At 34.6% G+C, this 22,886-nt stretch overlaps 1 protein-coding gene across 1 annotated transcript in view; it reads left to right on the top strand.

The window, feature by feature from the left end:
* LOC132124117 (fibronectin type III domain-containing protein 3B-like) overlaps window positions 1–16,958 on the top strand; it is a 54,973-nt gene extending 38,015 nt beyond the window's left edge. The window contains exons 14-26 of the mRNA XM_059534952.1: window positions 580–666; window positions 1,119–1,254; window positions 1,352–1,423; window positions 2,291–2,409; window positions 2,507–2,612; window positions 4,208–4,386; window positions 5,482–5,595; window positions 5,978–6,127; window positions 7,988–8,274; window positions 10,715–10,924; window positions 12,613–12,779; window positions 13,215–13,342; window positions 16,138–16,958. Coding sequence (XP_059390935.1) covers window positions 580–666; window positions 1,119–1,254; window positions 1,352–1,423; window positions 2,291–2,409; window positions 2,507–2,612; window positions 4,208–4,386; window positions 5,482–5,595; window positions 5,978–6,127; window positions 7,988–8,274; window positions 10,715–10,924; window positions 12,613–12,779; window positions 13,215–13,342; window positions 16,138–16,437 — 2,055 coding nt within the window. The 3' untranslated portion in view covers window positions 16,438–16,958. The remainder of the gene's footprint in view (window positions 1–579; window positions 667–1,118; window positions 1,255–1,351; window positions 1,424–2,290; window positions 2,410–2,506; window positions 2,613–4,207; window positions 4,387–5,481; window positions 5,596–5,977; window positions 6,128–7,987; window positions 8,275–10,714; window positions 10,925–12,612; window positions 12,780–13,214; window positions 13,343–16,137) is intronic.
* The last annotated feature ends 5,928 nt before the right edge of the window (window positions 16,959–22,886 follow it).

The raw sequence follows: 22,886 nt of genomic DNA, 5'->3' as shown, positions 1-22,886 counted from the left end.
TGGATCTCGAGGTCCAGATTTGAGGAACCCTGCTATATGTGATATTTTTTGTATTATATTTGATATTTATTTTAATATATTTTACATAGCAGGTTTTTATAATTTTGCGATATATGATATTAATCATAAAACATTATCCCAATTTAAATTCATACAACATCTGCTTTTTATTTTGCCTTTGTAATAGTGCACATTTCTGAGTGAAACAGGATATTAATCAAGAAAAAAAAACGGGTCGCAAATTAATTTTGTCCAGTAGCAGTTGGTTGGTTCATGAAAACTAGTGTTACTTGCCAGATTGAAGGGAAGGTATTGAGTAATAAGAGGCATTGGTAATGTCATCCAACAAAAAAGTTCGAAAGATTCAACGAAAACTAATTCCGGTGTGAGTTTAGGGCAGGACTAGCTTTTGTCCAAACAATTGCACATTATTCTTTTTGATTTTCACAACTGATTGTCAGCCACCTTTCAGTATTTTCAAGTGCAAGACAATGATTTAGACCGCCTTTAAAGCTAAACTGGGAATAACTTTTCCATACTTCACTTCTTGACACCTAATGGACGATGTGTTTTTGGCAGGGACTGGACTTTCAGACAGTGTACAGCGGTTTGGAGCTGAACCGTAAGGTGGAGACCCTAAAAAGGAACACTCAGTACAAATTCAGGGTGAGTGATAATAATAGCACGACAACCCCAAGCCAAAAAGGCCAAGGTGGTGTGCATTAAAAGCTTTTAATCTAATCTCTGAGAAGGCCCGAGAACACTACGTTAGCATAATCAGGGGAGAAAGACACTTTAGAGAGGATTTAAATGTCACCCTCTGCGAGGTGATTGGGACGCAAAAGTCATGTTGTCTACTTCACAAAAAGTGTTTAAAGTTTTCAGTGCAGAATTTATTTGAAATATAAATCTTTTGTAACTGTATACATTTCTTTACTGTCACATATGTTAAATTCAATGTGTCTTTGCTGAATGAATTATTAATTTCTTTAAAAACTTTTGAACGGTAGTGTATATAATTAAATATATGCATACTCTATACTGCAGGAGGAGTTGTGTGGTAGTATACTTCACCTTGTGTGGTCTTCTAACATCTGTCTTAACTGTCGCTCCTCCAGCTGTTCACGTGTAGTGGTGAGTGGCGCAGTGCACCGAGCTCTTTGCTTGTGTGTAAGACCACCCCTGACAGACCCGGACCCCCTGTGAATCCTGCAGTAAACGCTGTCACGTATCACAGCTTCTGCGTGACCTGGGGTAGGAAATTCATTAGGTCGGCTTTTTCTGAAAAGTTTAGCCTTATTTAACCTCTAATCTTCACTGTGTTTTTTTTTTTTTTGTACAATTAAATCAGAACCTCCACAAGATGATGGTGGGTCTGGAGACTTGACGTATGTCCTGGAGATATCAGAAGGGAATTTAGAAGGTATTTATGAAGGTTTCATAATTTAGTTAAACTTTAACAGCATGAAAACACAACACATCAAATGTTTGCCTTTATTTGATGTTCATGTCACATTTCAACCCAAAAAGTAAAAAAAATACTTTGCAAAAATATTTTAGGACAATTATTATTTTTCATATGGTCACATACAAACAAACAATATTATGATGTATGAATAGTTTGGAAAAAAAATGTAAAACTTTTCTATTTTCTTTTGTAACATTTTCTTTATGATTATGCTAATTAAAGGGGAAAATATGATTAAAAATAATGCATCATTTATCAAAGCATGGACACTGCCATTGTTGTTGGGATTTTGTTTTTGAAAGCAGTCTCTTATCCTCAGCAAGGCTGCATTTATTATATCAAAAACAGTCAAAAAGCAGCAAGATTGTGAAATATTATTACGGTTTAAAATAACTATTTTCTATTTTAAATGTTTCAAAATGTAATTTATTCCTGTGATGCAAAGCTGAATTTTAAGTATCATTACTCCAGTCTTTACTGTCACATGATCCTTCAGAAGCCATTCTGATGTGCTGATTTGCTGCTCAAGAAACTTTTATTATTATTAATTTTAAAAACCACTGCTTAATATTTTGTGGAAACAATGATAAAAAGCAAAAGAACATATTTTTTACTGTCACTTTTGATTTAATGCATCCTTGCATTGAGTTTTCAAAATTAAAACAAAACTTCTGACCACACACTTTTGAATAAACAGTCATTTTCTTTCAACTGTATATTTTCTATTTTTTTTTCTTTTTATTTTGCTGTGAAATATGGCTCTGCTGTGATCCTGAAAGATTCAGTGAGACAGATATTTAATTCATCTCTGTCTGTGTTCAGAGAGTCAGTGGGTGACACTCTATAGAGGACCAGAGAGGAAACATTTGTGTGAGGATCTAAAACCAGCAACAAGCTACTCCCTGAAACTCAGCTGTGTGAATGTGGCCGGACAAAGCCTGGTATAAGAACCTTTACAAGTTTATTTACTGATCCCCAGGCTGATGCATGTAATAAAGCACTTATTGAATGTTGACTGTTGACGTGTTGGTTGTGCAGTGCTCAGACGACTTGACGGTTCGCACTCATATCCCGCCCCCTGGCCGCTGTCAACCCCCAAGTATTGTGGGTAATGTCAAACACAAGGAGATGACTTTGCAGTGGGGTGAGTGGGCTGTTTTTTTATTTTGATATCTTTTTATTCTCTTTTCCCTTTTTGAGTCTCAAAGTAATAAACAAATTATCTAAAAATAGCTGTGCATTTGTGGCACATAAGCTTTTTTCGCTTATTTGTGTCCCTATTCACTCGATTCATTTGAAAAGACGTGAAATTGCAGATGAAAACAAGCTGAAGGACACTCATCTGCTTTTAGACTAATCATGTTTGCTGCCAGGTCAACAGGTGAAGTATTCAGAGGATTTATAGTTCTGGAACTCTATTGAAGTCTAAAGTCCAGTTTACCCAGAATGCACCTGGACCAACTGAAAGTTTTGCACCTACTTTTTTATGCTGTTCATGCATTTCATCACACTATTTAGTGTATGGGTGTGTGTATGCATCTCTGTGTTTGTGTGGTTGAGGGAGCCAGAGATAAAATGCACTTGTTTGTTAGTGATTATACTCCTGACTCACTGTTTTTGAGTGAAGGTGGGCTCATTTAAGAGGCTGAACGCTGTCTATAAATAACTGGGGAATAGCAGTGCTGATTTTGGCCATCCACGCTGACTCTTTAAAATGGTCAGCAGGCGTGAGCTTCCCTGCATGTTCTCCATCACTGCAATTGATCGGTTCCTTCCTGTAACCAGTTGCCACGGGGTTCTAGAGGGAACCGAGAATGTGTTTTGGTTTTGAGAGGTTGGTTGCAGATGGATGTCTTCTGAGGTCATCATAAAGTCTGTGTCTGGGGCACGTGAGCGTAACTGTGACAGCAGAATTGCATTGCGGTTTCACACTAAGAGAGTTTCTGGAACACACACTATTCAATATTTCTCAAAATATTTGGCATAAGATTATCTTTTGGTGTGCAAATTATTCCAAAAGTAAACACATTTGATTATCATGAACTGTCATTTACATGAGGAAAAGGAAGAATAATTGTCGTGATTAGCTTGTAAATTAGCTATATACTGCTTGTCTAAATATAACGCATCATCAAGACTGAAAGAAGTTTGTTTTACAATATAGGCTTTTAGTAATTATTAATAATAATTAATAAAATGCTTCTTTACAGCATACCTCCCATGTCAGTCTTTAAAAAAATTGAGCCATTTTTAATTAATAATATAATTTAATTATAATATAGTTTAATTATTATTATTCTTATTATAATATACAGTTTTAGTAATTAATCATAATAATAAGTCATAAAATTATAATAATCCTCTTGCTACCTCACCTCATTATTAAATTTTTTCGAATCGATATAATAATAATTATATTATTATTATTATTATTATTACTATATTTTTGCAGAATACAGTTAATGATAATTCATAAAAGGCCTCTTGGCAACTCACCTCCCTATGAAAGCTTATTTCTCACGGTTTGGACTTTTCTTCGTAAGAATTCGAAATTACATTTCATTTTTTATTCCGTGGTGGTAATAAGAACCAGAATTGCTGATGTAAACTCAGGATATGTGAAACATATTAATGGTGTGATCATGCATATTGGACTGGAGTGATGGATTATGCTTTGACTTTCCACTTTTAAATGACTTTTAAATGTCTCTGTTTCTCCATCATTCTTTGTTTCTCCAGATGATCCTTTGTATGGTGAAGAGAGTGAAAATGTGGAGTTTAGCTTGGAAATGTGTGCAATGGAGGAGGGTTCGGAGCCAACGGAGGTGTACTGTGGATCCAAAACAGAGTGCACTGTGGGTAATTTGCTCCCTGGCACCACCTACAGGTTCCAAGTTCGTGCAGCCAACAGTGCTGGGGTAAGTCATCCTGCATGCATGATCCAGCTATTTATGAATGATCTGGCTCATTAATAAATGAAGCCCTGAACAAACTACTTGAAATCTGATTCATTAAAAAAAAAGTTTTAATAGAATTTCAAACCATATGGATTGCATTGTAAACATCATTGTATTACATCATCTTAATATATCATAATGTATTGTTTTTTATAGTTTGTTTTCCTGTTCATACTACAACAAACCTAGTGGCAGATCAGTGTTATCATTTAACTAAAGCTGTTAAAATTTGTGAAATGTAAAACTTAAGCTTAAAAACTTGTGTACTTGGCAACTAACTGAAATAAAATAAGTTTGTTGAAGCACTAAATTACTAAAACTAAAATTAAAACAAAAAAAGTTTTATGGAAATATATAAAAAAAAGAAAACTGACAATCATGTAACAAAATTACTAAAAACAAAAGCAATTTAAAAATATGAATAAATACTATAATAGCATATAGATAATATGAAGTTAGATTTACTAAAAGTTGAATTTTTGCTTTTGAAATAATGCAAAATCCATATTTCATCTCCCTTGGGGAATAATTTTGGCTGTGATTTTCCTTTTTTTTTTTTTTGGAAAAGAATCCAGTATACTTATCCAAAATACTCAGCCCATTTAAGTGATTTAATTCACCAATTAATGTTTTCTTCCCAAGTGCCACAATATAAATAGTATATATTTTAGTGCTAGTATTTTAGACATTATAGCTTTTATTCCCTTTCATAAGCAGTGCATCAGGACAATTACCTCTCATACAGCTACTGTATATTTTGTCCCCCTCACTCCGGTGGTTTTTCTTTTTTTACATGAAAGCCGTGTTTTATACCACACCCTCTACAATGCCTCAGGCCAATAAAGAGATCTGCTGTCTGTTTTGGCAAGGATATTAAGAAGCTAATTCAGCCATCACATGGATGGATGCCTAACAAACAAAGTGTAGTACTTTGGGTTTACCTGGCACAGAAATAACAGATTTCCCTCCTTATGGTCGAACCCAGGCCATTCATTACCATTGAGACAGCTGAAAAAGTCCTAAATCTCAGCCGTTTCTTTCGCTTTTTTCCCCCAGTATGGACCACACTCTGAATCTGTGGAAATAAGCACTGCCGCCGGACCCCCAGGACAATGCAGTCCACCAGCCATCAATGTGACGTCACACACCCGTGCTGATGTGACCTGGGAGGTGAGTCAGCGAGAGGCATTCGCACCGTATGCATGCAGTAAATGATGAATCCCTGTTATCTGATGAAATTGCCAGGTAATTTTCTGCTGCATTGGGAGAGTAATCAATTTTCAGAAGCAAAGACTAGCTTTGGGATTTGTAGAAAGACAAAATTACTAGAATAGACCCTCAACAAGGCTACAAAAACAGCACCATCAAAAATACAACATATTTCCTTCATCGATCATTCAGAAAATGCCAAAGACTGATCCTCTGCAGTGAAGGTGGCAGATTGTGTCCACGCAAAACCTTTTTTTCACCAGTTGCACTTTCAATCCCTTCTTCTGAAAAGACTTGTGAAAAACACTTGCTCTGTAACACTTGCTCTGATCTCAATCACCAGAACGAAGTGAGCTATGGGATAGACATTTCTGAGTACCGGCTGGACTGGGGACATGATTTGGACTCTCTTGAACTGGTCTACAGTGGAATGGGAACCTGCTTCCAAATCTCTAACCTGGAGGCATCAACAAACTACTGCTGCAGGCTACAGGTAATTCATGATGTGTGTGATGACACATTTCCTGTCAGGACCATGAAACATTGCTCCGATATAAACCCTCTCTTTTTTTTTTATTATTATTATTATTTATTTATTTTTTTACAAATTTACCATTTATTAAGAACAAAAAAATATTTTATTTAGATTTATTTATTGGTTATTTTTTGGTTAATTATCCAATTCAAGATATTTAATGCTATGAAAAAGAGCTGTTAAATAAGTTTTGTCTAGTATCTATAATGTAGTGCTTGACTGTTTTTAATGTTAATTTAAATCAAATTATCTTATTGATTTTAAAGGATTAGAATTAAATAAATGCAATGTGTTAAGTTTATGTATTATATGTGTTAATATGTGCAATTTTAAAAAAATTGTTGAATTTAAATAAATTGCAGAATTATTTAATTTAAAGACCATTTTAAAGAACATTTTATTTTTCTATTTAAAAAAAAAAACACTAAAGTCAGTAAGTTGTATATAAACGTACTTAGATATACCACTGAGCATTTGCTTGAACATTTTAGTTTCTGATTTAATCAGTAATTTACACTTAAATGAGTTATGCCTAATTCATCTTTCTAATTTCCAAGTCAAGGAAACACATTATTCTAATAGTTCCTGAAAGTAATGTAGCTCATATAATTGCTTTGAGCATAACCATATTGAAATGCATGCATTACTGGCAGCTTGCATTTTAATTAAACAAACAAGAAGAGTGTAAACCTGAATCACACAATGTCAACACTTGTTTGTGTTTACAATGAATTTATAAGAATAAAGTATTATATGAAACACAGCCTACATGCATCGGTGTGTGCATTATCACCATCTCTTTGCGAACTGGTTTTAATGCACCAAAAATAAACCTGCACATTATGCAGATTGAAAATTATAAGCAGTAATAAAGTTCAAATGTTAGACTGTAGCACAGTTATCTCTGAAAATGTTCTGACCTTTGGGAGCTTCTCTTCACATTTAATTAGCTTTGACTCACTGTCAGTTATGAACTAATGGCAAAACAATCTATCAGCAACAGAGTGAAGAGAAGCCATCTCTCGTTATACTCTCCAAAATACAGTTGACAAATAACAGCATGATATTTTTAAATTTTTGGATAGTAAACAGCACTGTGCAGCTTTATTTGTAGATCTCTCCAAAGCATTTGATTCTGTAGATCATAAACTACTGTTGCAGAGACTTAGTTGCGTGGGTTTTAGTGAAACAGCTCTAAATTGGTTTAATAATTTACTTATTTGAAAGAACTCAATGTGTCTCAGTTGAAAATTTTATATCTGCAGAACAAACAATTAAAAAAGGTGTCCCACAGGGTTCTGTTTTAGCACCAATTTTATTTTCTATTTATATCAATGACATAGGTTGTGGGATAACCCCAGCTAGAATTCATCTATATGCTGATGACACAATCATTTACACAGTAGCACATTCTTTGAACCAAGCCATGGAGTTTCTGCAAGATTCTTTTCGGTCTTTGCAACTGTCATTGTCAAATTTGAAACTTGTTTTAAACACACAAAAAAAAAATTATATGCTTTTCACCCGTGGTCCCATTAAAACAGATTGCCCGATTTTAACTGTAGAAGGGGACTGTATAGAAAGAGTAAATTGTTATAAATACTATAAAAATAAAAATTAGGTTTTAATGTACATATTGAAAATCTCTTGAAAAAGCTTAGACCAAAACTGGGTTTCCTCTTTCGTTTAAATAGGTACAGGTTGTATAGGTACTGTATGTATATGGATGTATGTATATGTATATATAGGCCAAAAGATTATCCATTTAACTTGTGTTTAAAGTGCTAGTTTTATTCTTTTTTTGTATCTGATTAATAGGCAGTTAACCAGGCAGGGGCAGGCCCCTACAGTGATCTGGTGACGTGTCGGACCCCTGCGGCGGCCCCTGATGTTGTATCTGGATTTCGCTGCATTGACCACCCTTTGAACCTAACAGAACATGAACCCTTCTCCCACTCCACCTGTCTGGCCCTTACCTGGGACGAGCCTCACTGTAATGGAGCAGAAATCACCTCCTACAGCATCTCAATGGGAGACCGCATCTTCACCACCAGAAATGAAACCTCTCACATTATCAGGGACCTGCTGCCGGACAGCGAGTACAGGTGAGCCGAGATGTTGTTTAACACTCTATCTCTTTTTCCGTGCATCATAAGCACTTTGGTGGAGGTCAATGTTTGTGCATTACTGATGAATAGGACTTATTTTCCCATGGTCCCTGTAATATACAGATGAGTGCTGGTGAACCTCGAGCAGGTCCCTGAGTGAGTATGTCAGTGCTATTAGCTCTACAAATGGACTCCACTTACATCTGGCTCATGATGTGTTCAGCGAAATTGTGCTTTCTGGGTAGATTTAAGAGCATTTATGCAACTTTATGTACCCTGTTAGCAGGGTATTTTTTTAAACAAGATGTACTGTGAAACCATGGTATAGTGATGTATTCGATGCAAAAACCATTGCACATTTTTAAAATTGTCTTAAAGTCTTAAACTTACCTTCATAAAAGTGTAATGACCTCAAAAATACTGTAGTATTATGTAAGAAATTACAGTATTACAGTAGTATGTGTCTAAAAACCATGGTGTGTGTGTATATATATATATATATATATATATATATACATATATATACATATATATATATATACATATATACATACAGTCCAGACCAAAAGTTTGGAAACATTACTATTTTTTATGTTTTTGAAAGAAGTTTCTTCTGCTCATCAAGCCTGCATTTATTTGATCAAAAATACAGAAAAAAACAGTAATATTGTGAAATATTATTACAGCATAAAATAATAGTTTTCTATTTGAATATACTTTAAAAAAATAATTTATTCCTGTGATGCAAAGCTGAATTTTCAGCATCATTACTCCAGCCTTCAGTGTCACATGTAACATCCAGTCTATCACATGATCATTTAGAAATCATTCTAATATTCTGATTTATTATGAGTGTTGGAAACAGTTCTGCTGTCTAATATATTTGATGAATAAAAGGTAAAAAAAAACTGCATTTATTAAAAATATATATATATACAGTACAGACCAAATATTTCAAAACAAATTTGCATGAGGGCATGACTCTCTCTTGTGATCTACCTGCTAATGGGCTTCCGGAAGTCTGTTAAATGTTTAATTTAGGGTGAATGACAACATTAAATGGACCTCTCCATTGGGATAATGGACAGTGAAACATCCCCAATTAATATGCCAAATGCAAATGCACTCATAATAATCATATGAACGTCTGAAAAATGTCTCTAATTGAACTAGAGGTTTCGATTTCTTTTTTGAGCGGTCAAAAAAATAATAATAACATGTTCCAGCTCACCCTAATGACCAAATGTTGCCAAAATCTATTTGGACACCTGAATTATGTAGATTTTAAAGCATTAAATAACTAAACATTAAATGCTGTGGTGGTGTCTGAAAATAAATTATGCTCAAACTTCTCTCTGAACCAACTTTTTGTCAAAGTAATTTTTAATGGATGTATGAATTGTTCTCACAGGTGCTATAGAAGTATCACATTAATTATAAACATGATCACTAATGTTTGACAAGCACAAATTGTTCTAATGCGTTTGTCTTCATTTTGAACAGTATATCTATATGTATTTATTTCTAATTTAATACTAACAATTAAATGTATCACAATTTTTACAAACATATCCAGCAGCTTGTTTCCATACTGTTATTTTAGTAAAGTTAAATGCTGTGGAGTTTTGAACATTGTGCAAGACTTTTTAATAGAATTCGAAAGCTTTAGGTTTAGTAAATAAACTTTTTTAGAGACCATAAAAAGTTATTTACACATTACTTGTTAGATTTTCTGCTTCCATTAGTCCTAGAGAATAGTATGCAAGGATGTACTTTTGCAAATCAACCTTTTTTTTTTCTTTTTTTTTGAGGGATAATTCACTCAAAAATGACATTCATGTTGTTCCAAACCTTTCTTCTTTCTATAAAACACAAAAAGAGAAATTTTAAAGAACACACACTGCTCTTTTTGGTTCAAGTAATAAATGACAGTAAATACAACCGGTTTCATACAGGTTTGGAACAATATGAGGGTGATTAAATGACTCCATGATTGGATTCTTGGATATTTAAAGATAACTTCACAGAAATCCTCGTTTGAATGCAAGAGCACCCCTTCAGCCAGAGTAGTTCATTTTCCCCTGTGCCATCAAACCGGGAGGAAAGGTCACAGAGCAGCTTGAGGCTGAAGATACCTGCATGCTTTAACTGGGATCGGAAATTAAACAAATAATGCAGAAATTGAACAAATGATGGCCACTTTAGGTAAAGCTGCAGGAACTACTGACTCTTAGTTAGCTGATGATGTGGATGGAGTTTTTCTTAGAATAACTTCTTAGAATTTCTTAGATTTTTCCTTAGAATAGTCTGTAGGGACATTCAGGTGAAGAGAGATCATTTGAAGACAATCAAGAATTGATGTTAGAATTTACTAACGAATAAACAAGACTGTCAGATTGATTTTAAACTCTGTTTCCTCTCTCTCTCCTTTTCTCAGCCTGCAGATTCGAGCAGAAAATGAAATGGGCCCCGGGCCCTTCAGCCAGACCCTAACGGTGAGAACCAGACCCCCTCCGCCATCTCCTCCAAGGCTGGAGTGTGCAGCGGTCGGACCTCAGAGTCTGAAATTACGCTGGGGTTTCAGCAGCCGAAGTCAACTCACCGACGACACGAGCTACATCCTGCAGATGGAGGACCGGAATCAGAGGTTCGCAGTGAGGGAGTGTGTCTAGGGATGCGCAAAACTCTTAGTTAGGCTAATTTGAATACATTTTTAGGAAATTCATTATTTTTAAGGTGTCTTCTGAACATTTGAGAGAAAAAAAGTCAAACATTTATTTAAAAAAAAAAAAAAAAAAAGATATATATATATATATTATTTCCAGATAAAATTCATTTTGGAATGATATTTCCTATGAAAATGCTATACAAACAAATACTAAAAATAGTTTTTAATTTATTTTAATTATAATGGTTTGAAAAACTCAAAATAAATAATTTTCAAATATTATTTGAATAATTTAATTAGAAATTAATTAGACTAATGCAATGATTGTATACAAGCTAATAATTTTAATAAACCTAATCTCTGTAACCTTTTATTGCACAAAAATATCATAGTTCTTAAAATTAGAAACTTGCTGCTGTGATGGCAGTAGTAGCGGTTATGTACAGGTATGAAATTTAAAAAAGTTTGCATTATTAAAACAGCTATTTTATAATAAATAAACAGCTGTTTTTTTTAGCAATAATGCAAGCAAGCATTAGCAATAAAATATGAATAACTTATTTTATTTCAGATATTTGCCAAGGCAATCTTTCTCATTTACATTTATTTGTTTTATTTTTTATTTTATTGTTTTAGTTGAAGTATCAGTTTATGATAATATCCCAGGTTCATAATTAAACAAAAGTCTTGTACTCGGCATAAGGTAGCTAGGTAAAATCACTCAAATCATGTAAATGTTCTTCTTGGTATATTAATTCGATTCATAGTGAAGCATATATATGTGTGTGTTTATGCATCCGCTTCCTCACTTTAGTTTTTCCCTCGTGCACTCGTATGGCAGGTTCTTCTCTCTGATGTAAGCAGATCATCTGAAAAGCACATTTTGCATTTGTGGGTCCATTAAGGTGGAGTCAGCTAATGAGAAGACTCTATCTCAAAGCGGAATTAGATTAAGAGACTCAGGGTTATCAAGACCACCTTCCTTAATGCTTTCTCAGAGTCGCTCGTCACTGACCCACAGATGACCCGTTTAGAAGCAAATGAAGGCCCGTGTTCTTCTCGGTTTTGAGCTTTCAGCCTCAGTTCTGAAAGAGTTTAACCATATAAACAGTAAAGTCTGGACTCTTGAATGGAGGTAATGAAGGCCTGCCTCCACGTCGCATTTTTTCCTGCCTTCATGCTACTTCTGAAAATGACATAAAAGAAATGATGATTCTCAACTAATAATCCTAAGAAAAAAAATTCCTTTGCATTCAAGATTTTAAAAACAAATACTAGGCTGTCAATGATTGAAAAAAAAAAACATACATTATAATTACCTAATTGGTCTCACTTTATATTAAATGGCCTATATACCTACAATGTACTTACTGTGTTCATTTTGCATTGCAAAACACTTTTGCTGCTATTAGGGTGGAATATGGTTAATATTAAGGACAGGTTTGGTGGTATGAGTAGGTGTAAGGGATGGGTTAACAGTATAATTATAAATGTAATTACAGAAATCAATTACTCATTTATTTATTTTATAATATAAGTGTTTGCACACAATAAGTGCACTGTACCAAATGATTCATTTTAATGTAAGTACATAGTAGTTAAGGCCACTTATTATAAAGTGGGACCATTTAAGTTTATGTTTGTAATAGCTTTCAACATCTTTTTAGGTTTGTGGCGGTTTACCGAGGTTCAAGCCACACTTTTAAGCTGCAGAGACTGAGCGAATCGAGCCGGTACCGTTTCCGGATCCTGGCGGTGAGCGAGGCGGGCGAGGGGCCGTTTTCTGAGACCTACACCTTCAGCACCACCAAATCTCTGCCACAAACACTGAAAGGTACCACATTTATTTATACGCACTTGTACAGGTACAAAAGTTTGGGATCACTATCAATTTTGTTTTTTTTGTTGTTTTTTTTAGTAGGTAGTACTAAGGTAGTACTTTTTAGGTAGTAATCAGAAGTAGTAGTGAATACATTTGAATACAAAAGAATTCTGAAAAAAATCTTGAGCAGCAAACATTGATAATAATAAGAAATGTTTCTTGAGCAGAGAATCAGCATATTAGAATGATTTTGTTTTAAACATCATGTAAAACTGAAGACTAATGTGTTGCCATCAAAGGAATACATAACATTTATTTTAAATTTTAAATTGTAATAATAATTCACAGTTTTACTGGTTTTACTGTTTTTAATCAATAAATGCAAAAATGATAGTGTAAAGACAAAAATGGGTAAAAAAAAAAAACAGACCCTTTTTTTTCCCCCAGCCCCAAGAGTTGTTCAGCTAGAGGGAAATGCCTGTGAGGTCACATGGGAGAGTATTCCACCAATGAGAGGAGACCGAATCAGCTATGTGCTACAGGTGCTGGGAGGCAGAGATTCTGATTATAAACAGGTAAGATCCAAACTCTTCATTAAACCTCCTTTTTTTAAATTTATTATTTTCTTTTGAATCGCGTTTAAAATGACTGTTCCAATCAAATTGTTTCCAAGAACTTTGACTAGTTGGAAATGTTTGGAACTTTTGTTTGAATGGTTGCGATAAGAATATCATGTGGTATTTTCATTTTGTTGCCCGGAAGAAATACCATCTTTTTCCATGTTAGATTTACATATGGCCATGGTCACTGCAGATGAGCTGTTGATGAATGGAATTCATTCTGAACAGGAAGTGGAAAACAGGGCTCAAGCTATTTGCATCATTTGCTCCTCGTTCCATTTTATATCTCGTCACAATCAGCATTTGAATGAAACCGAGTGCTTCCAAACACACAGTCCCACAGGATTCATTAAATTATGCTGTGAAGTTGGAAAGGACACAGAGAGAGGGGAACGTGTGATTGTCACGATAAGGGTCCATTCAGGTGTGCAGTCGCTTATTGTTTTGAAATCATTTATGGTACGCCACTTCCATGGTGCGATAAATCGAATGGAAGTTCACAAAATGTAAAATTGTATGAATTTATTTATTCATTAAAAAGGCAAAACGCTCCTTTCCCCATCACATCCTCTGCCCTTTTTAATGAATATCATTGGATGACTCTCCCATAGGAATATCCAGGTTATATGTCACCCCAAATTCAAAAGAAAAACAAGAAATGATGTACAGGTATTTTAAAGGTTTTTTTTTTTCTTCTTGTTCTTCACCCAAATACTCATTACTGAAATGTGAAAAAATTGCATTATTTTTTACTTTAAATTAATATAAATTAACAACCAATTATTTTTTCTGTTTAAATAATGTATAAACACTCATAAATAATCATCTAGATATATGTTAAAATGATATACTAGATAAGGACTACATGAAGATTAAACACAAATCTGAGTTTTCTGAATTTTCTCTTTCGATCAGTAGGTCATTCGCTTGATTTCTACATTATTTCTGTGTTTTTACACTGGTTACTGCTGTCGTCGTCGTAAAATCTCATTTAAAATCTCATATTACATTTAAAATATGCTCTGATTGGTTGTCATTTTGTCACACAGAACACAGTTTGTTTGAAGGGAATGTGTCGTGGATATTTTTTGATTCACCCTTATACAGTAGTCATTCATATGTTCTGTTAAATTCAGCCTCAATAAGTCACGCTTGCTGGTGCTGTATTCCATACAAAAATCCCTTTTAATGAAGGAATGGAGTTCCCCGGGCTCTATATTAGCTTAATTGACAATTTAACTGTGCAGCCATGCAAATACCACTAGAAGGTGATTTTAATTCACTTCCATTATTTGTTCTTTTTTTCTGTTATTAGTGCGTGAATTATTCAAGATTAGATCAATGTTTTCTTTGTCTTTAATTGGAATTAATACAAAGACTAATTATGCACACATTGGTCTGTCATGGCAGTAATATCAAAAAGATCAAAATTGAGTTACCAGTGTTTGAGAGGCTTAAAACCTCTTGTGTTGCCATGGAGACAAACTGTGGTCCTTCTGAGAGCAGCATGTGACAGGTGAAACAAAGTCACCTCAATACATTTGTCTTCAACAATGTTTAAGTGCTTTTTTCCCCTCTTTTTATTTTCCATTTGCTCACTGGTCTTGTTTTTCTGTGTATGTTGCCATGCTTTTGGGTCAACATCTGCCATACTTATTCTGATCTGTATTGCACTTGTGGCACGTACAGATTATTAGGTTATATTTTCATGGTTATTAATGCAATGTCCTGTTTCATGCAGACATCCTTGCAAAAGGCATGTGAATTCCCAAGATTTTTTTTTTGTGTCTTCTGGCTTATTTAATTTCTCTTGAGCTTGAATGTGTCTACCATCTACCATCAAGGACCGAGTGCAAAAGATTGTTTGGCCTTATTTTTGACATCTTGGATGTTTTTTGCTCTGAAGAGTGCGCCTAAAACCTAGCCCCCTCTGGTTTATTCTTTATGCGTTAATTTACTGTTGCTACCCAAATCAATATATTTATTGTTAAATTATTATTTTTTATTATTATTATTATTTTTATTATTATTAATAGGGATAGAATATAAATGTATTATTTGTCTCCTTATCTCCTTAATTCCATTTTTATTCCTTCATTCCTTTCTTTTTTTAATTTATTTATTTATTTATTTAGAATAGATTTAATTATTTACATATATACATTTGCATTTATTTTGTAATACATAATTTTGATGTATTTTAATAATAACAATATTAATAAAACAAAGATTTTTTGTATAAATGTATTTTTATGTTCCATCTCAGTCATGCTGTAATAATAATAATAATAATAATAATAATAAATGTTAATAAACGAAAATATTATATAAATATTTGTTGTTGTTGTTATATAAAGATGCTAATATATAATAAATATAAAAATATAATAAATGCAAAATGTATTACAAATAAACCCAAATGCATACATATGATTAAATCTGTTTTGTTTAAATAATACTACTACTATTTATTCATTATTTGTTGTTATTTATTTAAATAAAATAGACTGTATAGAATGTGTGCATTTTGTAATAAATTATTTGTATATTTTACATTTTATAATTATGTATTAATATATTCACATTAAAATAATATTTAAAAAAGTATATTTCTTTTTATATTCCACCCCCATGTATAATAGAACATAATTTATTATGATTATTACATTCATAATTATCCAAAAGTGCACTCAGTGAAACAGAAATTGTAACTGTGTGGGCTAATGCATTACTTTCCTTCTGTCCTTCAGGTGTTTAAAGGAGATGAGACGTCCTTCCAGCTCTCTGGCCTGCAGTGGAACACTGACTACCGCGTGCGAGTGTTTGCATGCAGGCGCTGCTTGGACACCCTCCAGGAGCTGTGCGGGTCCTTCAGCCCATCCGCCCACTTCAACCTGCGGCGGTCTGACACCACACTGGCAGTGGAAGCGGATATCACCAGGGTGCCCATGGGCAAAACCCTCACCGATGAACAGTTTGCTGGCCTCATAGTATTTGGGGTGGCCTCTCTCTCTGTCCTAATGGCCTTCCTGCTTCAGCTTCTGATTTAGAGCCGTTCTCGTCTCTTCAGCTTTTAAACTACAGCTTGCAGAACTATTAATGCAAAGACTGTTTTTGACCAAAATACACCTTTTACAGTTTTAAGAGCAATCACGCGAGCAGTGTTTTTTTTTTTTTTTTTTTTTTTTTAGAAGATGAGTTACAACTTAACAGATCAGTAATGATGAAATGTACTGTTTGGCATCTTGTGCCTATTTTTTTTTTTTTAAGTTTAAGATGCTGTGCATATTTTTATATTTAGGAGATTTCAACACTAAAGTAATAAGTGGCATTCTGGATCTCAAGTTAGAGTATCAGATGCATATCTGAGGAGGTTTTTTTTAATGGTCAGTCCTATTTATCTTTAAATCAGTGTCTAGACAGCTAAACGGCATCAATGCTTTCGTTCCCTTATCTGTGACCCAGGAACGTCTGTCTAAAAGCTTCTTAAAAGCTTTATTTGTTATTTCCTCTCTTGTTTATCTTTAAAAAGGTGTCCTTGGGCTGCCTGTACAAAAAAAAAGTAAAGAAAGTACAGTGTCAGTCCAAAGAGAGTCAAATGACAGTCTTTGCAATCAATCATCAGTGTACAGCATTGTGAAGTCTGGAGTGTTTGTATCTCAGGGACTTGGGAGGGCCGTGTGAACATGTGCCTTGAAATCCACAAATCCAAACTTTTGTGACACATCATTTCAGATCTGCTGCTTACAGTATTCCATTAACCCTTTACCCTGGTCACATTATACATTACATGATCATGTTTACTAGCTCAATCAGCCCGTAACCAAAGTTAGTAAGCATTTAAGATATAACAGTTTTGTTAGATTTATTAATGCTCTATTCCTGTACTTTATAATGGAAATCACAGTGCAATCTTCATTTTATTTATTACTAGAATCAGAAACATCATTTTCAGCATTTTCCTCATGTAGCATGTCTTTTTATAAGGGGGATTATGACAAATCTTTATTTTATTTTTTTCCAAATATAGCACAGTATTTTAACTTCATTAACCTGGCTTATTTCAGATATAAATGTATTGTTTTTATTCTGTTCATTGTTTTTTATTTTTTTATTTTTTTTTTTTTTTGCTTTAGTATGGAAAAAGTTGATATCTGATCAATTGTCTTTTATATTAGATTTTTAAAATATATTTTTCATTCTACTTCTTTTAATCATCTATTCATCTACTCTTCATCTAGTAGACTATATGTGTATTGCTAAAGTTTTTAGACAAACATTCCATTGTTTTTTGATTAAAAGAAGTTGAAATGACTTGACATTCTAAAACATGAAGTGGAAACACTTGAAGAACACTTTTTAAAAGACCCAGATTTTTTAAGTGGAAAAAATAAATACTTGTTTGTTTTTTATTTTTTTAGCCGCATTTAGCTGGACATTAGGTAAAAAGTGGCCTAGACATAGATTTCCATGCTTGCAAATTGTTTCAAGAAAATCATTCCATATTACAATTTTTTTAAACCGTACTTTCACATTTATTGATGTAAATTATAATCGTAGACATATTTAAAAAATATGTATCAATTTAAATGTATAGATATTGAAAATACTACCCTTTGTATTTAAGATGATTATGTATCTTTAGTATATATGTAATATATTTATACACAATAAATTTTTTACAGTTTCTGAAATGAGGTGTTTGCATTTACATCAATTATATTAAGTTTTATAAATTTATTCATTCATTTTAATTAACACTTATTTTTCCTTTACAAAAGCACACAAAAATTGTAAAAAATTATATATATATATGAAAATTGTAGATTCACACTGAAGGCATCAAATCTATGAATTAACACATGTGGAATTATATATGGAATTATATACATAACAAAAAAGTGTGAAACAACTGAAAATATGTCATATTCTAGGTTCTTCAGAGTAGCCACCTTTTGCTTTGATTACTGCTTTGCACACTCTTGGCATTCTCTTGATGAGCTTCAAGAGGTAGTCACCTGAAATGGTCTTCCAATAGTCTTGAAGGAGTTCCCCGAGAGATGCTTAGCACTTGTTGGCCCTTTTGCCTTCTGTCTGCGGTCCAGCTCACCCCTAAACCATCTCGATTGGGTTCAGGTCCGGTGACTGTGGAGGCCAGGTCAGCTGGCGCCGCACCCCATCACTCTCCTTCTTGGTCAAATAGCCCTTGATGCCTTCAGTGTGACTCTACAATTTTCATAGTCAAGAAAATAAAGAAAACTCTTTGAATGAGAAGGTATGTCCAAACTTTTGGTCTGTACTGAATACATATATATACTGTACATACATATATACATAATTCAATTCAATATTGCTTTATTGGCATGAATGTAAATTATACAATATTGCCAAAGCTTAGTGTACATATATAGAAAAAATAAAATAAATTATAACAAAATGAACATCACAGTAATGGAACTGATTATAATAACATCTTATAATATTAAACTAACAAATTATAACATTTGTGTGAACATTTGATACCACAGTCTTATACTTACATAGAAATACACAAACATACTAAGGACCACTGTGGTGCACAATAGGGTCAGACACACACACACACACACACACACACACGTTCACCTGCTGTCTCTCAGGCTGTGGCACGTCCATATGTATCTCGCAGCCAGTGCTGCTGTGTGTCCCTCTCCTAATATTATCTTTCATTTTCCTGTTTCACTAATTGATGTAAAGTTCTTTATTAAGTTGGTGAATTTGTTGAAGTATAGGTCTCTTATGGAGGTGTATTTCTGATAGTGCAGGGGGAAGTGCGTCTCTGTCTCGATCTCTCCTGTCTGACAGTGAGCACACACACTCTTCTCTCTCTGGGTAACCAGCTCTTTCTGTGTCTGCCCGTCTCGATGGCTAGACTGTGCTCACTGAGCCTGTACTTGGTCAGGATCCGTCTCTGCTTTGTGTCTCTGACACTCTGAAGATAATCTTCATATTCATAATCAGATTTTAGAGTTCGATAGAATTGTAATTTACTTTGTGTTTTAGTTTCTTGATCCCAATGTTCCAGATATGTATTTTTAGATTGTTTGCTAATTTGATTGATTTTGATGTTTGGGTGAGAAGCCGTGCTGGTCTGAGACTGGTTAGTGTTAGTAGAGTTAGTCAGGTTAGTAAGTCTCAGAACTAGCTGACTGAGTGGACTCTTTTCAGGGTTCAGTTCTTGGGTTTGTAGCGCTTTAATGTCACCTTTATTTATATAGCGCTTTAAACAAAATACATTGCGTCAAAGCAACTGAACAACATTCATTAGGAAAACAGTGTCAATAATGCAAAAATGAGAGTTAAAGGCAGTTCATCATTGGATTCAGTTATGTCATCTCTGTTCAGTTAAATAGTGTCTGTGCATTTATTTGCAATCAAGTCAACGATATCGCTGTAGATGAAGTGTCCCCAACTAAGCAAGCCAGAGGCGACAGCGGCAAGGAACCGAAACTCCATCGGTGACAGAATGGAGAAAAAAACCTTGGGAGAAACCAGGCTCAGTTGGGGGGCCAGTTCTCCTCTGACCAGACGAAACCAGTAGTTCAATTCCAGGCTGCAGCAAAGTCAGATTGTGCAGAAGAATCATCTGTTTCCTGTGGTCTTGTCCTGGTGCTCCTCTGAGACAAGGTCTTTACAGGGGATCTGTATCTGGGGCTCTAGTTGTCCTGGTCTCCGCTGTCATTCAGGGATTTAGAGCTCCTTTCTAGGTGCTGATCCACCATCTGGTCTGGATACGTATTGGATCCGGGTGACTGCAGTGACCCTCTGATCTGGACACAGACTGGATCTGGTGGCCACGGTGACCTCGGAACAAGAGAGAAACAGACAAATATTAGCGTAGATGCCATTCTTCTAATAATGTAGCAAGTACATAGGTTGTTATGGGAAGTGTTTCCGGTTCCGGTTTACCTAATTAATGCAGCCTAAAAATCCTTTAACGGATTTGGATAATAAAAGCATATTAGTATGTTATGTGTATGCCAGGTTAAAGAGATGGGTCTTTAATCTAGATTTAAACTGCAAGAGTGTGTCTGCCTCCCGAACAATGTTAGGTAGGTTATTCCAGAGTTTGGGCGCCAAATAGGAAAAGGATCTGCCGCCTGCAGTTGATTTTGATATTCTAGGTATTATCAAATTGCCTGAGTTTTGAGAACGTAGCGGACGTAGAGGATTATAATGTAAAAGGAGCTCATTCAAATACTGAGGTGCTAAACCATTCAGGGCTTTATAAGTAATAAGCAATATTTTAAAATCTATGCGATGCTTGATAGGGAGCCAGTGCAGTGTTGACAGGACCGGGCTAATATGGTCATACTTCCTGGTTCTAGTAAGAACTCTTGCTGCTGCATGTTGGACTAGCTGTAGTTTGTTTACTAAGCGTGCAGAACAACCACCCAATAAAGCATTACAATAATCTAACCTTGAGGTCATAAATGCATGGATTAACATTTCTGCATTTGACATTGAGAGCATAGGCCGTAATTTAGATATATTTTTGAGATGGAAAAATGCAGTTTTACAAATGCTAGAAACGTGGCTTTCTAAGGAAAGATTGCGATCAAGTAGCACACCTAGGTTCCTAACTGATGATGAAGAATTGACAGAGCAACCATCAAGTCTTAGACAGTGTTCCAGGTTATTACAAGCAGAGTTTTTAGGTCCTATAATTAACACCTCTGTTTTTTCAGAATTTAGCAGTAAGAAATTACTCGTCATCCAGTTTTTTATATCGACTATGCAATCCATTAGTTTTTCAAATTGGTGTGTTTCACCGGGCTGCGAAGAAATATAGAGCTGAGTATCATCAGCATAACAGTGAAAGCTAACACCATGTTTCCTGATGATATCTCCCAAGGGTAACATATAAAGCGTGAAGAGTAGCGGCCCTAGTACTGAGCCTTGAGGTACTCCATACTGCACTTGTGATCGATAGGATACATCTTCATTCACTGCTACGAACTGATGGCGGTCATATAAGTACGATTTAAACCATGCTAATGCACTTCCACTGATGCCAACAAAGTATTCAAGTCTATGCAAAAGAATGTTGTGGTCAATTGTGTCAAACGCAGCACTAAGATCCAATAAAACTAATAGAGAGATACACCCACGATCAGATGATAAGAGCAGATCATTTGTAACTCTAAGAAGAGCAGTCTCAGTACTATGATACGGTCTAAATCCTGACTGGAAATCCTCACATATACCATTTTTCTCTAAGAAGGAATATAATTGTGTGGATACCACCTTTTCTAGTATCTTGGACAGAAAAGGGAGATTCGAGATTGGTCTATAATTAACTAGTTCTTTGGGGTCAAGTTGTGGTTTTTTGATGAGAGGCTTAATAACAGCCAGTTTTAAGGTTTTGGGGACATGTCCTAATGACAATGAGGAATTAATAATAGTCAGAAGAGGATCTATGACTTCTGGAAGCACCTCTTTCAGGAGCTTAGATGGTATAGGGTCTAATATACATGTTGTTGGTTTAGATGATTTAACAAGTTTATACAATTCTTCCTCTCCTATAGTAGAGAATGAGTGGAACTGTTCCTCAGGGGATCTATAGTGCACTGTCTGATGTGATACTGTAGCTGACGGCTGAATGGTTGCAATTTTATCTCTAATAGTATTGATTTTAGAAGTAAAGTAGATCATAAAGTCATTACTGCTGTGGTGTTGGGAAATGTCAACACTTGTTAAGGCTTTATTTTTCGTTAATTTAGCCACTGTATTGAATAAATACCTGGGGTTATGTTTGTTTTCTTCTAAAAGAGAAGAAAAGTAATCGGATCTAGCAGTTTTTAATGCTTTTCTGTAGGATATGTTACTTTCCCGCCAAGCAATACGAAATACCTCTAGTTTTGTTTTCCTCCAGCTGCGCTCCATTTTTCGGGCTGCTCTCTTTAGGGTGCGAGTATGCTCATTATACCATGGTGTCAAACTGTTTTCCTTAACCTTCCTTAAGCGTAAAGGAGCAACTTTATTTAAAGTGCTAGAAAAGAGAGAGTCCATAGTTTCTGTTACATCATCAAGTTGTTCTGAGGTTTTGGATATGCTAAGGAATTTGGATACATCAGGAAGATAACTTAAAAAGCAGTCTTTTGTGTTAGAAGTGATGGTTCTTCCATACTTGTAACAAGAAGTAGAATTTACAATTTTGGCTATATGAATTTTGCAAAGAACTAAATAATGATCTGAGATATCATCACTTGGCTGAATAATTTCAACACCATCAACATCAATTCCATGTGACAGTATTAAATCTAGAGTATGATTTCGACAATGAGTAGGTCCTGAAACGTGTTGTCTAACACCAATAGAGTTCAGAATGTCTATAAATGCTGATCCCAATGCATCGTTTTCATTATCAACATGGATATTAAAATCACCAACTATTAAAACTTTATCTGCAGCCAGAACTAACTCGGATGTAAAATCACCAAACTCTTTAATAAAGTCT

The sequence above is a fragment of the Carassius carassius genome, chromosome 42 (assembly GCF_963082965.1).
Source record: "Carassius carassius chromosome 42, fCarCar2.1, whole genome shotgun sequence".
Taxonomy (NCBI): domain Eukaryota; kingdom Metazoa; phylum Chordata; class Actinopteri; order Cypriniformes; family Cyprinidae; genus Carassius; species Carassius carassius.
This window is presented reverse-complemented; position numbering and strand designations above follow the sequence as displayed.